Raw genomic sequence first — 17,795 nt, 5'->3', positions numbered from 1 at the left:
GGCAAGTTATCTCACAATGACAGATCAAATGCTCCGCGGCTGCTGCTTCTCATAATACCTACTTACCTACAGTACCTCGATCACTTCACTCAGAGGAATCGTACATAAACATGGGGACTCTGCGTCATAAGATCCTGAATTAGCAGAAGCCAGCCGGCTCTTAACACCCTCAGCAGATGTGTATCAGTTTGTTTAAGGCATGAGTCCGTTTATTTGAGACAAGATGATGAAAATCAAGTCTGGAAAAAAAGAGACCTGGTGCCGCACACTAGTCCTCGCAGTAACCGAATATATCAATTCATTAAATATATATGATTCAAAAAGCCATACTGTGTCGAGTATTCATAATGACAAAGCCAGGGGACATGTTCCCCTGGCTTTGTCATTATGAATTTGATGTGACTATAAAAATGTTCAGATCCTGACAAAAGCCGTCCAGAGTGTATGTCATGATTCATCATCAGTCTAGTCATTGTTTGAGTTTGTGTGTATGAGATATGATAAGATAGACTTTATTGGTCCCACACTGGGGAAATTCCCTCGTTATTTGAATAAAAAAAAAAAAATAGGTTTACCAGGAGATATTCATGCTGTCCCATTTTGTGTTGCAAGTCTGTTGATGGTGAACAATATTTCCTCTAAGATCTCTATGATCCACATGCTTGTGGGATAAAGTCTTTTGACGTGTTTTGATCGATGATCGTTAATTTACTACAATGTCAAATAATTTAGAATAGGGCTGGGCAATATATTGATATTATATCGACATCGTGATACGAGATTAGATATCGTCTTAGATTTTGTATATCGTTATATGGCATAAGTGTTGTCTTTTCCTGGTGTGTGTGTGTGTGTGTGTGTGTGTGTGTGTGTGTGTGTGTGTGTGTGATCTGTGTCCTACCAAATGAGGGTGAAAACACTTTCAGAGCTCTGTGCCAGCCATAAATTAGTAGCGTCACATCAGTGTGCACAAATAACTGAAGCTTAAGTGTGTTTATGCAGGTGTTGCCGAGGTTATGAGTAGGTAATTGATGACTAACTGCGATGAACTACAGAAACACTGATACTAAGCCCTATTTCCGTGACAAACACCAATATTGGAGGTTGCAGACATACACGTGTACAGATTGTCATGCATTAACCTATGACTGATACATTGTACAAGGTTTGTGTTATTAACACACCTTTTTAAAGAGGCCACAACACAGTTCTCATTCTCCTATTCTTACCACTGAAGATACAGTTTGTATCCACTGAATGTAGTGGTCATCAAAGAGTCTATAATTAAGACAATGCAAAATATCCAGAGTGCATCCGGCAAAAAAAAGCAACAGATATTGCTTTAGAATCCTAAAACATCTGTATAAACACGTACCATATTCAACACAAAACAAAAATACAGATGTCCCTTAATAAAGAGAACTAAAGTTGGAGACAGTTGCCACAGCTGGAGACAAATCTGATTTACAACTTTGAAACCATCACTTGTTGAAAAATAACCAATTTGACCATTAGTGTGCTCTTCAGTGTGATCCCAACAATTACATTTAGTTTATTTTTTATTTTTTTTATTGTAATATTTTATATGTATTGACCAGAGCATTTTGCAGTATAATAGTCTCCAGTGATGATAGTTTCTCCGAAATTTGTTTAAAAATACTGTATGACTGTGACATATTGGCCTTTTGTTGTCTACTTCAAAACACAAAAAACAGTACGACATATGTAGACAATCAAATCAACACCAATATACTTTACACAATCAAGTATAAAAGGGCAAAAGTACAACATGAATCAAATCTTGCTTATGACAAGGCAGAAAAATCATAATGGAGCCAAAAACACTGATGCAGAGAGAACCAATAAATAAAGGCACCAGGGTGCCTGCCCACAAAATACTTAATGAAAGAGAGTGTCTGGTATGATTGAATGTATACAACATCTAATGTTATTTGCATTTCCATGGAAAATGTATAATAAACGTGTATATATATGATTCAGAATTCGACTTCAGTCTGAGGTAATGGTGGTAGTTTGTTATGACTGCTTGGCTCATGGAGACGCTGCACCATGAGCCAAAACCAAAGCACATGATAATTGTTCTGGACTATGCTGGATCCTTTTAATCTCTTTGCTTCAACTTCTCACAGGCAGAGGTCTGTTAACCGTCCACACTAATGGGCAATTTTACACTCTGTGCCCATGCCCATGGGCCGTGAGTGGGTGGGTCTCAGCCACATACTGCTGTGCACGGAGCCTGTGGACACCAGTATGTTTGCATGTAATATACACACAGACCATTGCGCATATGTGTGCTGTAAATGCAGCTGTGAGTGTGTCAAAGCCTTTTACTTTATGATGTGTGTATTTACCAAGGCACATAGCTTTTCTGTCATTGAGCATACTCAGCCAGTTGAAACAATTAGAGCCACCGTACTAGAAAATGTACAGGCAGTCCCATGGGACGCGATTGCAATTCCAGATGATACTGCATTGGGTCTGTTGAAATTCAGCGTGAGCTGAAGGCCAGACACTGACAATTATTAACGATGTTCCTATGGAACTATACAGGCTGCCCCCGGCAAACCGAGCATGGTAAAGCAACGGACGAATGGCTCTTGTGGCATTTTCTGATGCTTCACTGTGTGTGTGTGTGTCTGCGTGCATGCATGCATGTTGTTAACTTGATGCATGTGTCAAAACCATATCCTTGCTAATGATCTACAATGAAAACTTCAAACGCATGCTAGCTCTAACTTATTATAAGCAAAGCGCAAACATGTCAAAACATAGTGAAACCACAGTTTGACTACTCTACAAAACGGCAAGCAATCAAGATACAGCAAAGGGAGACTTGGTTACTCACAACAGGGAACAGTGCTAGAGTGTGGAGGGGGAGAAAAGAAATGCTACACAAACACAGTCTGATGTGAAAATGTTCTTCTTCCAAGGTCTACTACCCTATGTGAATCTACTGTATGTTAAAATTTGCCTTCCATCTAAACAGACGTGCAAAATATAAGAAAAAACAGACCCACAAAACACGCGCGCACACACATACACACAATAAGATGTAATGGACTTGGCCTCCTGCAAACCTGTCTACCCTCCAAACCAAACCAGATCAAGCCTTGCATTCAGTTTAAGTCAAATTCAGTTTAAGTTGTTTGCCTTCATGATAGCGGGCTGTCTGTTGACATACGTGGCCCAGTAGCCTAAGTTGAAGATGAAGAACAGAACTGGGAAAATGATGCGTGATATCTTGTCCACTTTGCTGACACGGTTGTAGGACTTCTTGGCCTCCATGTAGGGGTCTTCCATTTTATGGAGATAGGGCTGTTTGGCCGACGCTCCAGTGGCACTCTTGGAAATGGTCGTTAAACCTTGGTCTTTAGCAACGTTGATGGCGTAGGTGGTTCCCACAATGTTGAAGGTGTTGTTTGCCTTTTTGGACAAGGTCGTAGATTCTCTTCTCTGAAAAGGAAGAAGGCAGTAAAGGTAAAGGTTGTCAGGAGCGAAGCACCAGACTCAACAATACTTCCATTTGAACTCATAAAGAGGAAATAGAAGCAACACCACGAGACACGACACACACAATAACAAAACAAAAGCCTAACCATATCGTTAATCCTGGCCATGTTAGCCTGAAACGGTTCCTGAAAAGAAAAGTAGAAAAGAAAAAAGTTTACCAATTATATTAAAATTACCCAACTTACACTCTATTCATCAGTATCTAGTATCTGGAAGTACTTTTGAACATTTTGAACACTATTTGATATTTTCAATTCAAATCTGCATCATACAAATCTGGATTGCAGAAAGAAAAAGGTCATGATAAAAATTCATGACGAAATGTTCAGGCTGGTAAAATCAAGTGGCAATAGGAAAAATAATACTTTGCATCACTGCAGAACCAGGCTCGACTGGCGTCTGCTACTGCTAACAGTAGCAGTAGCAGCACAGAGCAGGATTAGAAACCAAGCAAAAATGACAAACTGTATCAATGAGAGCAGCCAGGTCTCTTCAGGCAAACGCCTTGCGATAAAACAAACACGACAAAGGCTGTGTGTGTGGCAAAGCTGGCCGGAGAAACTGCCTTCTGCCTACTACTAGAGAGAAATCATTAGACTGCCTTTCATATTGAAATCGCACAGGGAGACAGAATTGTATTTGCTAAATTGGTGCAATCAGATAGCTGTAATCGATACAGCATAGTATCTCGATATTTTCCGTGGCAATACTGTATCGATACACAGACGCCAAGTATCGATCTATTATTATATATGTGTTGGTCAGTTTGTCTGCTTGACAATCCCATTTTGCAGCAATACAACTGAATTAAGATGAACAAGCGTTCACAAAATGTATCTTTTAAGATAAAACAGATGTTGACAAACTAACGTTTCCTTTTGGGGACATCATTTGTAATTGGGAAAAATTTGAAGTTGGAAGAAAGGTAATATATTGCAATATGTTTAAAAAAATTGCAATAATATCGTATCGTGACATTAGTATCGTGATGATATCGTATCATGAGGCCTCCTACTAAACTTGGATCACCAGTGGATCCTGTCAGCATAAAAGAGTACAGTGCACTGCACACGGTAAATGTGAAAGAACAAGTAGGACACCGAGATTGATCACCGGGCACAGTTTTAGTTTCCTGTGTGGCATGCAGTGTGTGAAACCGAACTGGGGTAATTTTCTTCACACCATTCATCCCTACTGTGGCCACTTTAAGAGCCGCAGCAAAACTAAAGCACTGTGTGTCATGTAACGTGTTTCACTTTCAATGCTCCCTGTTTTCCCTTTTTGCTTTCAGCCTAGCTTTAATTTTTGCTCTACTTTTTCAGCTTCATTTAATTCTCCTTCCTTTTCCATTGACTCCATCTTTTAAATTAGCATAACTAATGTCCTCTCTTTCCCCTCATCCAAAATTCTTCACCGTGCATCTCTTTCCGCACACAGCTCATCACCAAATGTTTTGTTTGGGTCTTTAGCCTCAATATTCACATACCCTCCCGAATGGAGGCAGAAAAATGGCTTTCCGTGTGGCAAGACATGTGCTGCATGTTTGTTCAGTGTCTGACCTTGACCACTGTGGGACGATTATGCACAGGGAGACCACTTTTTATTGTCACGTGTGACACACAGTGGAATAATATTAGCAGGAGACATCACAATGATGTTGTCAAGTCTTCGTTAAGCTTCAGACTGATCTGTCCAAAGAGATGGAGGAGGAGAAAGAAGGATGGAGGAGAAAACACGTTCAGTGTGATCAGTGTTTCCTCGTCAAGTGAGCAGGGGAACAGGAGGAGGATGATCCTTTAGAGCTCCTCTGCAAACAGCAAGGGTTGTGGAGAGCTAACAAAGCTCACAGACAGTTGCATTAATCATAGCCCCCTAAACTCTTCAGTCTTTGGCATTAGGGATGTTCTTTGCCCAGTAACCTGCCAAACGAGCCAAGCAAAGTCATTTTCTGTCGCTATTTAGCTAGGCTATCCTCTGCCTTAATTTATATGGTCTAATTATTGGGGAAACCACATACGGCATTGGGCTGTGTGCATGTTGTTATGAACCTAATGTGACACAGCACATAATTTACCTCCGGCCAAAGATTCTTGCGCACAAAATAATTCTAAGTAATTTGGCTAGCTGCAGGCAAAATACACCCGAATACAATGCATCTATTGACCTTGTCTTTGTAACTTCTGCAAATTGTTGCATCAGAATTTCTCTTAGTATGATTAAGTAGCCTGGGGGTAATTGTGCCTCGTTGTGTCTTGCTCTTTGGAGCTCAGTGTGTGACAGTCTGTCCTTATCTAAGATTGGAGATGAGGTGTTGGCATATTTAATAGCCTCAAGTATGTGAGCATGTGGGTGTATAAGTGTGCAGACTGTGTTTAGGAAGTGTGTGTGTGTGTGTGTGTGTGTGTGTGTGTGTTTAGTAGCACTTGCACAAAGTTTTTGTAACTCTGGAAGTCGTAGAGGTGGCCTGAGCTTAATCTAATCACTGCAGGCTGTGCTAGAGGTTACCTAAATATCTGCATGCAGTGTTGATGTTTTGGCTGGCTAGCCAGATATTAGTCTGGATCAACGGAAGTACATTTCAGGGATAATTGCCTGACATCCCCCGCGTGGCTCACTCGTCTGGTGTCCCTCACCTTCCTCTCTCTGTGTGTGTTGCCGTTCTCAAACTCTGTTCGCTTCGGGAAACAACAACAACCTTTTGAGCTAGCAAGCTACACGCTAAAAATGACAAGTTTTGAATACATTTTGGATGGTGCAATTAGGCAGGCCGTCTTGGTTCTTTTGGGGAATGATTGTAAAGATTTACAAAGATTATGTTTAGGCATTTACTATCTAACTGGGACGTTTTGGGATCGATTGGCGGGGATTGCTGTGGATGAAGTACACACGGCGATACACTGGTGAGAGCAAATTACGTTTAACCATGTATCCAGCTAATTTAAATAGCTCACGTTACTGTATTGTGAGAGCAGTTAACTTCATTTAATATATATATTTTTTTATATTATTTTTTGGGGCTTTTCCCTTTTATTATAGTGACAGTGGATAGACCGGAAAGGGGGAGAGAGATGGGGGATGACACGCAGCTGGGCCCCAGGTCGGATTCGAACCCGGGCCGCTGCAGGAGGACAGGCAGGAGTGTGCGCCAACATGGGGTGCACACTCTTACTGGGTGAGGTAGAGGCCGCCCCAACTTCATTTCATTTTTGATGTGGTGTTTTCTTTTGCGGGGTGCAAATGGTCCACCAAAACAAGTTCCATCCAAAGACCATTTTGCAGAGCCACCGTCTCTGCGTCCGGAGCTTAACGCTGCCCAAGACGATTGGGATTGGTTTAGAGAAACAACTGAAACAACCCAGCGCGTTTTTTCTTCTCCTATCCCAGAATGTATGTGTGGTGTAGCCAGACCTTACTCCACAGCGCTGTGGCGATAGGTCTGGCAATGCGAGACTAGTCAGATATAACCACCTCATCTTGCTATATTACAAGGTTATTCCTAGTTACAGAATGAGGAAGCTTTCCAAGGAGCAAACAATCGTGCATAACGACACCTCCAGCGCAAACAAAAATGGTGTGAAAAACTTAATGGTAAAAAGGTAATAATAAGAGTCCTCCAGAAATGGCAGCTCAGGTTTGTTGTTTTTCCACTGAATTCCCAATCATAACTTTGCTACGAAAAAGTTTGGATGAACTTAGCTGTAGCAACTTCCCTGTTGTTCAGAAAAGTGTCATGCTGTCTCCACCATTTTTCTAACAACCTATAGTGTTGAAATGTCTTTAGATTTAGTCATTTGTGCTGCAGGTGTGAGGCATACATGTGAAACAGTGATTTCTCCATGTCTCCAGCAGTGCAGCCCGCTGCACAATGAGCCAGTGCTCCTGTGTCTGCTGATGAAACCAGCACATAATATCTAACACAGTAGTGTCCAATCATGTGTCATGGAGTGCCGAGAATACGCAGGCTTTCATTCCAACCAAACTCCCCACCGGCTAACTTCTGTAATAAGCACACCTTCAGCCGGTGAGGGAAGAGCTAATTAGGTAGATCGTTGTCAAACGTTAGGTGACAAAAAAGGAAGAAAATGGCATAGAAACTCCATAACCAGCCATGTAAATTAGTGCACATTGACTCGTCTACAACTCACTATTTTCAGTCCTATAAAAGAAGGAGCTTGAGGGCAATGAAGTCATCGTTTGGTTCCGGTTAGAGTGGTGGCTGAAACCCTGCCTCTGATGACTGGGGATGGTATTTTCAAAAAGACTTACTGAGCTAAAACTTCTCTACTAAAAAACAAAAACAAAAGCCCCACTCTTTCGTTATAGGTTCTCCTCCTATAGGTTCCTTTTTTTAATTATAAAATGTCAAAACGGGAAAAAAAAAGCATGTGTAGTCTGATCCCTTTGCTTTCCAGTAGCTCATTCTTGCGGGGAGGGTGCAGGGACTGCCATGTCTCCCTCCGTGACCCCATTCTTTTTTATCTATCATGACAACTGCATGCTCAGCACAGCCCCTGAGAACGCAGCCCAGGCTGTTGCCATTAAGACGAAGCATCAAAAGGGAGAAAAAAAAACGAAGAATGAAAAACCCTCCACTCTGCTGCAATGTAACAGCGCAAATTATTCTCACCGACTGAGAAGTTCCATGGCAGCAATATGCATTTCTGCCAATCACTCGGAGAACCAAATGTCAAACTGGAAAAGCTGATTGTGTCAAACAGTCTGTACATTAGTAGCAGAAAATATATTTGTGGCACCGTCTGTCGCAGTAGAAGAAATATGTTTTTCCCTATGTTGTGTCTGATAGAAGTGTTCCATCTTTTAATGTGCTAACGGCAACACAGCAGCAGCTTTTTGCTAGCCACTATTTACCATATTGGACTGTTTTCATAATGTTTCTGATGTGATTTTCATGTTATTCACAAGCATAACACCAAACCCAGAATGCCATCCTTTTTAATGTTTTACTTTTTTTTTAATATTGCCATTGTCCATGTGTGCTGATCCATTTTAGAGTATAGAAATGCCTCAGGAATAAATCCATTACACTTAGTTTAGCTGTACAATTATTAATTCACCTTACCCTGCTTATGTTTTCTGTACGGTTTGTTTGTTTTAACACTGTTTTTGTGCTGCCATCTTGACCAGGTTTCTCCTAAAAAGTAGTTTTTAAGCTCAATGAGACTTTTATCTGGTTAAAACAGAGAAAAGACAATTAGTTAATTTAATATAAAGTTAAGTAATGAAGTTACGCATTTTCTTGCACTTCAGTTTCAAAAAATAAATAAATAAATAAATGTATAATATACCGGAATAGATAAATAAAAAAATAATCCCAATCTCCACACTCGTGGACTCACGGACGGTGAGGGCTTAGGGTTGTCCCACTGTAAAATCGTCGAGTGCTTGAGGGCTCTCGCAGACACTTTATATATTAACATGTTTTGACGTCATCAAGGTAATGTAAAATGTGGCCGCAAAGTGCTGTCCTATTCCTATTCGCACCATTTCGAGCCGTTGCAGCCTCTCGCTCTCCGTCACGTACAAGGTGACACCAGTTAAGTCTGGGCTTAAGGCCTTAGGGTGGAGATTGGGATTGTGCCGAGGATTGCCGCCTTTTCGACCTTCTAGTTACTTAAGTGTAAGTGTTATTTAAATCCTATACTGATAATTGACCAATCCTGCTTTAGACAGAGGTTAGGACCTCCTATCTCATTAACTAATTATCGATATCTGTATCTATTTATACATTTAACTTACTTATTTATTGATTCTTGAGCAATTGTTGTCCTCCGTAGTTTGCCAGCTTTCTTGCTGTTAGTAATCAGTGTGACTTTGTAAACCCCACCGGTTCTACAGATTGTACACAGAATTTCATTTTGTGCTATTCTTTAACATCTTCTCAACCCCATGCGAGGTTCTGCTAAGGTAACTTACCTTGAAAAACATCCGAGTTGCAATACATTTTTAGACAGGAGGAAAGCATATTTTATAGTCTACCTCTTAGCACTGTCAATCAAACCACACTACCAACACCTGATTCTGTCAATCACGCGACCCATTCGGAAATGGTAAAATCATATAGTATTTTATACATTCAGCACAGGACCATGTGCTTTAATTTTGCTCACTGCTTCTCAGTTCCGGCTCTGATATGTCTCATGCCTCTAATATATTTCATTTGATGTGATAACTTATAAAACATCATAGAAATCATGCTAAATTTAGGTACTGAGATGATCATAAGGGACTTATCAGGGTTTTATTTATGTGACTTCATCATCGCTTCAGAGAACAGCATCTCATTTGGACCCCTGCATCCTCCAAATAAAACCAGTCCTTAAATTGAGTCAAGCACAAAAAACTCACCGTCACTCACCATCTTCATGAACAACACACAAACGGCCAAGACTATTGAGGAATAAAAAAATCTGCAAACTTTGATGTATCAGATTCCATGCTTAGAATAAAAATGTCAGCCTCATGTGACTCATTTTACATAATGCACATAATGCACACTCCCTTTTTAATCCGTGTGACTTTAACGTGCGGACTAGATGTAAGGGGGCCATCTTTTGCGGGGAAAATGAGCGTACACTGACTTTAGGGTGAGACATATGCTGCCATCTGGGAGCTTACCTCTGTTTTTGCTGTCACAGTTCCGCCCCCACTGTCCCTGTTCCATTTGGCTGTTAATGAATAAATAAAAGCTCTCTTTATTGTCTTTATCTGGTACTGTGGGCTGCTTTAAGTAGGGAACTTTCTATCACTGTTTCCAAAGTGCATTTTGCCCACGTCATTCCTCCAGTGTAAAGTAAGGACTTACTGAGCAAGTTGGAGCATTTTTAACAGGGTTAACAAATCAGAAGACGGGGAACAATTCATCTGCACAAAAAAAGCGGAAATAAACTCCTTTCTGAAAAACGGTTGCGTTTTTTTGTTTTTAGGATGACGTGTTTCTGATTGTTAATGTTGGTTCAGTACAAAAGTGTGGCCGTGTCATATCCATTGATCAAAAAATAAGAATTTATATAAATAACAATCACTCACCCTTATTTCCATGCCCTCTTTTTTCCCATCCCATGCCCAGCTGCGCTTGGTGAAGTAGTTGACTGTGGCAAACTCAATCAAGGCAGAGAAGACAAAGGCATAGCACACAGCCATGAACCAGTCCATGGCTGTGGCATAGGCCACCTTAGGAAGGGAGTTTCTAGCACTGATGCTCAGGGTGGTCATGGTTAGGACAGTGGTGACCCCTGAGGATAAAATAAAAAACATTAGTAAAGAGATCCTTTTTTTTTGCTCAAACACTTTAAGGAAAGTAAAGTTTTTTTTCAACCTGGGTCAAATTCTGCATAGGTGTTGCCATCATGGCTTTGTTTTTAGAGGTTTTGGAAACCAGGAAGCCGTGTCCATATAAGAGAAACTTCAGGTTTGAATTGTGGGCTTAAAATGTAAAATTTTAAATTAATTATTAAAATTAAAAATTAAAAAAACTCCTAGCTTTCAAAGTTCAATATACTGTCTGTATAGTTAGATTGATTTCGGTCTTTTAGTGAGAAAATGCAAATAACGTTAGTTGGGAATTGTAGCGGTAGCAAGCCTTCAACCAGCTAAACTAGATTAGCTTAGAAAAATAGATTAGAAAAAACTGTTGTATGGGCATCCCCAGCCCCCACTCCTACTCCCGAGTACATTTATCAGATTTGTCATTTCGTGTTGACCGTTGTGGGGTGGTAAGCAAGTGTAACTGTGAAGCCTTTTAGTGGCTGGATTTTCCTTTGCATTTTCAGGACTATGCTGCAAGTTATTCGTATGAACTACAAAAAAACAAGATTATTATCAAAGCAATTCGGGATGTCACAAGAACCGATACTTTGGTACCAAACCGGTGCCAAAATTCTGAAACATGACAGTACTCATTGTGCTGTAGGTACCGTGGATGCAATTTTTCTAGACCTGACAGGGGCAGCACATACACCTACAAGAAGAACAGTAGTTGAATCTCCCCTCATTTCAGTGCACGCTCTGACGGCTTGACCACAGTAGCCTCTGGCTTTACCTTGCATCACGAGTTCACCTGGAACTCCCAAACAGCAAGTAAGTCTGTTTCTCTCTAGGGCCTAACTTACGCTATGATAACTGACATTAGCTTAGGTTAGTGCTTGTTTCAGCGGAACCTCAGCATAACGACAGTTATGTTAACTTTAACCTGCCCGGTTCTACAGTATGTGAAAAAACTGTTACCACCACAAATACAAACTGATTCTGTGGGAAACACTGATAACACACATTATAAAAGAGTGTATGTTAGAGTACCAGATTTTTTTTTTTTTTTTTTTTTTACTGTGGTATCGCAATTGGGTATCGAGAATCGTGGAATTTCACTAGCATTGGTATCCACTACTTAATTTCTGGTATTGTGACATCCTTAAAAGCCATGGTACTACGAGACAAAATGAATCTTATAAATCGTAGCGCTGTGTCGTTGTTGAGTGAACAAACTAAATCCCTTCCTGGAACGATCTGTTCATTTCTCAGTCAGTTCAGCTGAGCTCTCAGTCAGTTGTGAGCGAACGTGATTCGTTCGCAGGCATACACTCACTCACTGAGTGATTTGAATGATTCGTTCGCTGAACGTACATATGTGAGCCATGAGTGATAGACAGTCTCTTGAGTTGCTCAAGCCCACCCCTCTGAGATGCTGAGAGAACATTCAGTGAGGATGGGGCCATTTATGAGAAGAAGATGAACAGGCAAACTGTAGAAAATGCTGCAGCAGAGCAAGTTTGTTTCCTGCATTACAACTTGCTGCTCTTAACTGCGACTGTCTGGGACTACAAAACAAAGAGGCTGATATTGTGTTTACTACATCTGTATTTTATCAGATGCAAAAAAACATATCAGCATTATATATCTGTCATCGGCCATCCAATATCGGTCAACCACTAGTTGGAAGCATGTGTTTTCTGGAATCATAGACGCACTCATAAAGCTGTGTCAAATATAGTTGCAAGGTCCAAAATATCTTCAATAACAAACTATGAATATAAATCCATTTAAATGTCCAACCATGACCCAAGTTGTAAAAATGCTAAATTTCCTCTACCTTATACACAGAGACAGACACGCTATTGTCCTGCGTACATTTAGTGTAAGCCATCCCAAGTGCAGTTATGTGCAAATGTTGGCTACAATAAAGGCTTTAGATCCATCTCCATCTACACACATCATTTTTACATCCTGGCCTTTAAATTCAGTGCTGCATGGGATGGAATGTGGCTCTGACAATGGTGACAACCCAACCACATAAAAGCAATCACTTCATCTGTTCCAACTTATCTCATCTGATGGAAAATAGATACACAGTGGGCTATACAAAATTTGTATTGTGTTGCAGAACGGAGAGGTCAACTCATTTCAGTGAGTCATGGGTGAGAAATTAGTGTAAGAATTTGTGACAAAAAGATTGATAGTAACTATTCACTTTCCTTAAGGACAGAGATTGATTTATTTTCTGGTACTGCATTTTGCATAAATTGCCTATATTCCAACATGTTTCTGTTTAATTAGAGTATTACTCCTCACAGGGGGGAAGTAGTTGCATTAGAACAGTGATCAATCATGCCTACAAAATACAAGTTGAAAGCCTACCGGGGAACAGAAATTAAAAATTTGTTTAGTTGCTGATGACTGTTGCAACACGCAGCAGCTAAGAGCAGATCCTCATGTGAGCTGATCAGTGCGACTGTGTGAACAGGGAAACACAGATGTGAACACTGCTGGGAGCTGTGTCTTTTACGGATAATGTTTCAATCATTCCACTGTGAAAATACAAATGTAGCCCAATTCCTTGTGCGATTGAAATTATTTTCAAGGTTCAGGGAAGTGTGTGTGTGTGTGTGTGTGTGTGTGTGTGTGTGTGTGTGTGTGTGTGTGTGTCTTATGGTTATTTAAAAGAATGCATGGGAATAGGTAGCTGTAATAGGCTTTTATTTCCTCCCTAACATAAGAGTGGCCCCTTGTTTTGCATGCTATTCAACATCGTACAATGTGTGCTACTTCATGTACACGTGTGCTTCATTTCCAAATCAAAATGCTAATTATTCAACAAACACAGGGGGTGAAGGGGCACTTCCATAGATTATGCAGCACAGCATCAACAATTGAAAGAAGAGGGGAAGGGCAAATTGCATCTCATTTTTGAGTATGGGGTGATCTAAGCAGACACTATGTCCTCAACAAATTGAAGCTGTTAATAATCACAGTACAAAGGGAGGGTAACACATTTTGAATAGCATTAGAATAAGCATATTATTTGGAAAATAGAAGATCTCATATATATGGTTGGATTTTTTTTTTTTTAAATGAACTGTTTTCGAAATGGTGAGGATCTGAACCTCTGCCATTTTCTTGAAACCAAACTGATTTATTTTGTTCCACTACTGCAAATGTGTGATCTGACCCTTATCATGAGTCCATGGTGACTTTTGTGGGATTAGCTCATTTTTTTTAAACGGATGTGTCTGGTTCTTCCTAAATGACCTAGAGCTGCTGTGGATATAGTTGAAAGAGCAGCCGAACATCCTCTTCAAGAGACGCAACACATCGTCTATCACCTGCCACACTCTACTAATTTGATACTCTCCAACTTTGCTTGGACTTATCTTCTGATTAATTAGTGCTTGCAGTTACAGAGGTCAGAGAAAGTCAATACTGTGATAAAAGCTTTGGAAAAAATAAATTGCTCATTCATGCCCATGTGCACCCAAGTGCAGCTATGTTTTGTACATCGTTATGTTAATTAGAACTTTCCAAGGGGAGCTTTTTTTTTTTTTAGCCCTCTACTTGTTTAGCAATTTGCTGAATCATCTGATGGTGAACAAATGCAATTTGCTTGCCCATAATTTAAAAGCTCCATCAAATGATCTGACCTTTTTAAATCACTCATTTCCATCATTTCTTTTGGTTGAAGAAGACACTCACCAAATACAGTGCGAGCAGGAACCGATTCTCTGTTTAGCCAGAAGGAGACCTGAGACAGTATGACAGTCATGATGCACGGGAGGTAGGTTTGAATCACAAAATAGCCAATTTTCCTTTTCAAATGGAAATATGTTGTCATCACTACGTATTCTCCTAAGGGAGAGGAGAGAAACGGAAAAAGAGAGACACACAGGGTCATCATTATTAATACTATACCCAATTGGGAGCAACATAAGATGAAATATTCAAAGTAAGATTTATTAAAGTTAGAACATTTGCATCATCAAAGTAGCTCATGTGATTGTCTTCAGCCCCCTATGAAAACATAGAAAATGTTGCTTAAAAGACATCATGTGCTTAGAAAGATTCCAAAGAGGATGTCATGTACACTGCAAAAAGAATCACATAACTGACCTCAATTTCACTTCAGTTTAAACTAGGATCTTTTTAGACAAGCATAGAAGGTTGCATTTGAAAGGGGGAAAACAAATGAAATGACAGACAACATCACTGATTTGAATGTTTTTGGTGTGGAATTGTCCTTTCTGTGAAAGGGGTTAGAGGTCATGGCAAAGCAGCACCTGCACTATTCACATAAAAAAAAACTGAGGACAATTGGTGAGGTACAAAAGGTGAGGTACAAATGTTAATAGAAAAAGGTACTGGAGGTCTGGCAAATGAGCTTGTATGAAATACTGTTGCCCAATGTAGCTCCTTTTTTTAAATGTCAAGACATCTGTCAATATATCTCTCTGAACATCATAATGGTCAGAGAACTAAAGTACTAGTGAGATATAAAATACTGAGGTAGAATGTGTTGTTTGTAATACGTCTTAATTTACGTTAAGCAACAATATTCCCTCATCACTTGAATATTTTGATTAAAGGAAGGTCTTTTAAAGGAATGCTCCACCAAAAATCTAGGCTGGAAAGATGGCTCTGAAATGTTGCTCGTTCCTTTTGTGGAGGTCTGCTTTCCTCCCCAAAGGATCAGTGTACAATGTTCTCAGAGCCATCTTTCAACCACTGCCAAGCCTTTGATTCTCACGATATAGATTTTCAGTGGAGTATTGCTTTAAAGACATATCTACGTTTTCCTACAGTTCTCTTTGCTGTAGATGTGAAGAACATCTGCTTGCGTCATTCTTCTGACCCTTGATTAGGGTTGGTGACTCAGATTTTGTCACCATCGGCAGCAAATGTTCCCCTAAGCACCAGCTCTCATTGCCATGTCTGTAATCTGTGTTCCAAAGATATGAGAAAACCAGCCTCTCATTCCCTGAGGTGTCTTTTCAGAGCAGACTCTAACCAGAGCTGAACTGGCTCAAATCCTCCCATTCCCTTGGCTCACTGTACCATTAGATTTAAAGTTTAAAGAAATTAGATTTTTTTCACACCCACAAGCTGAACCAGTTCATTAAAGGAATCGGGTTGACTCAACCTTGAATGTCTGTAATTGTAGCCAGACTTTAGTTGGTCCTCTGCAATTCACTTGACTTAAGGTTAAATCGCCAACCAGAACTAAGATAAAGGTTTCTCTGTAGAGTTATAAAGTGCTGTTATTTCAACAGCTTTCAACACACTCTTACCTTGTAGCTTACCTCTTAAGAGCTGCACGAGTAAACAGCTTTACAAAAGAGGTTAAATCTCTCAAAATGGAAGGCCAGTGTGGCTCAGTTGTAAGCAATGCACTCTTTCATTAATTGCTAACTGCCCCACTGAAGTAACCTTTTATCTATAGCTTTGCAGTACTTACAACACCTTTTCCAGACTTCTTGCACTGTTACTTAAAGCTGGAAATTGATGTTGAAAATGTTATATTGATGGCATTGAGCTGGCAACTCGGTGTCTTATCATAGCTACTTATGAACATTATAAAAACACAGCACTTTGTCGGAACTGGTTGAACTCTATTATTTATTCCAAGATAATTGCTGTGAATTGCCTTTTTCTTCCTAGCGTATTTCAGTACCCAGCCCTTACAGTACCTTGTTATTTTATCCCTTTAAGTCCCCCAATGGGGAAATACAGAAAGTGATTTGATTGTGTGTGACAGATAAAAGGTTTCCTCAACAGTCTTAAAGATGATAATTTAAGATCACATTAATATGTAATCAAAAGCATGGGCTGGCAGATTTTCCTTTTTTTTCTGTGCTTATTGAAGTTGACTCAGGGCTATAGCGTAAGACAGAATGGAAATAAGACTTTCACCTCTGGAACACCTCCTCGTATTATCTTTGTAAATACCCTGAATAGTTTTTCGAAAACCGAAAGTCATCATTTTCTCAAAATGCAAGCTGAATCCAAAATGACAGAAACTGGAGAAAAGACTGTTACTAATAACAAACAAAAGAGTGCCAGTATATGTCAATAAAAAAAAAATAAGGGAGGCAATTTAATTTACTACAAATTATATGCAGAAAAACTAAAATAAGAGTTTATCTTTCAAAGGTAGGAGTTTCTTCCCATGACATACTCAGTGTTGGTTCACTGCTTGCAGTATCCTCCATCAAAATAGAATTGGGTCTGCAAAAGCTGTCAAACTGCTGTAAAATGCTGCTTGGCTGTCCAGCCTGTTTACACTGCGGGCATACAAGCTTAGTGTAGTATGTTGTCTGGTTTAAGATGTAACTTTCAGTCTGTAAAACGCACCAAATTTGGATTTCATTTAAAGTACACTGTATACTGCTCTCTGAGCTGAGAAAGGCATATAGTGTACCTGTGCTGGAACTGATGGTTTCTTTGCCAATAACATGTCCCAGTAAGTCATACTGGTTCAGCCTGGAGCCATCTTCTGCAACAGCAACAGACCTCTCGTCTCCCTGGGTCCACAGGTAGATCACCTCGTTATTTGTGTAAGCATCTGGGCAACAGAGACAACAGTAATTGGCACAAAATAGCTGCAAAACAAATTACATTCCCATCAGCCTAAGCTCTACTTTATATTTAGTACTACTAATTAGCAAATGGTAGCATGTTAACATGCTACACTAAAATGGTGGGCATGGTAAACATTACCTGCCAAATATCAGTAGTATAAGTACAGCCTCACAGAGCAAGTAGCATGGCTGTAGACTCTTAGGTAAGAATTGATCAAGATAATGTATCAAGGGAACTCTTTTTTTGACTACTTGTGCTATGTTGCTAAAACAAACACTTCCTATGAAAGTTATCCCAAGGTATCATATTCCTAGTGGTGAGTGCAGTTTGAGTCCTCTGAAGTTTTTCCAGGTCAACAAAGGCGCCTATCTCCTGCAGAGAACAATCACCACTGTTTCTGC

General features: G+C 39.9%; 1 protein-coding gene across 1 annotated transcript in view; it reads right to left on the bottom strand.

Moving 5' to 3' along the window:
- Window positions 1–3,153: 3,153 nt before the first annotated feature.
- The window catches only part of gabra3 (gamma-aminobutyric acid type A receptor subunit alpha3), a 60,323-nt gene continuing 45,681 nt past the window's right edge, over window positions 3,154–17,795 (bottom strand). The window contains exons 7-11 of the mRNA XM_078266754.1: window positions 17,234–17,377; window positions 14,515–14,667; window positions 10,579–10,784; window positions 3,618–3,656; window positions 3,154–3,474 (exon numbers count right to left, since the gene is read on the bottom strand). Of these exons, the coding sequence (XP_078122880.1) occupies window positions 3,154–3,474; window positions 3,618–3,656; window positions 10,579–10,784; window positions 14,515–14,667; window positions 17,234–17,377 (863 nt within the window). The remainder of the gene's footprint in view (window positions 3,475–3,617; window positions 3,657–10,578; window positions 10,785–14,514; window positions 14,668–17,233; window positions 17,378–17,795) is intronic.

The sequence above is a fragment of the Sander vitreus genome, chromosome 13 (assembly GCF_031162955.1).
Source record: "Sander vitreus isolate 19-12246 chromosome 13, sanVit1, whole genome shotgun sequence".
Lineage (NCBI taxonomy): Eukaryota > Metazoa > Chordata > Actinopteri > Perciformes > Percidae > Sander > Sander vitreus.
This window is presented reverse-complemented; position numbering and strand designations above follow the sequence as displayed.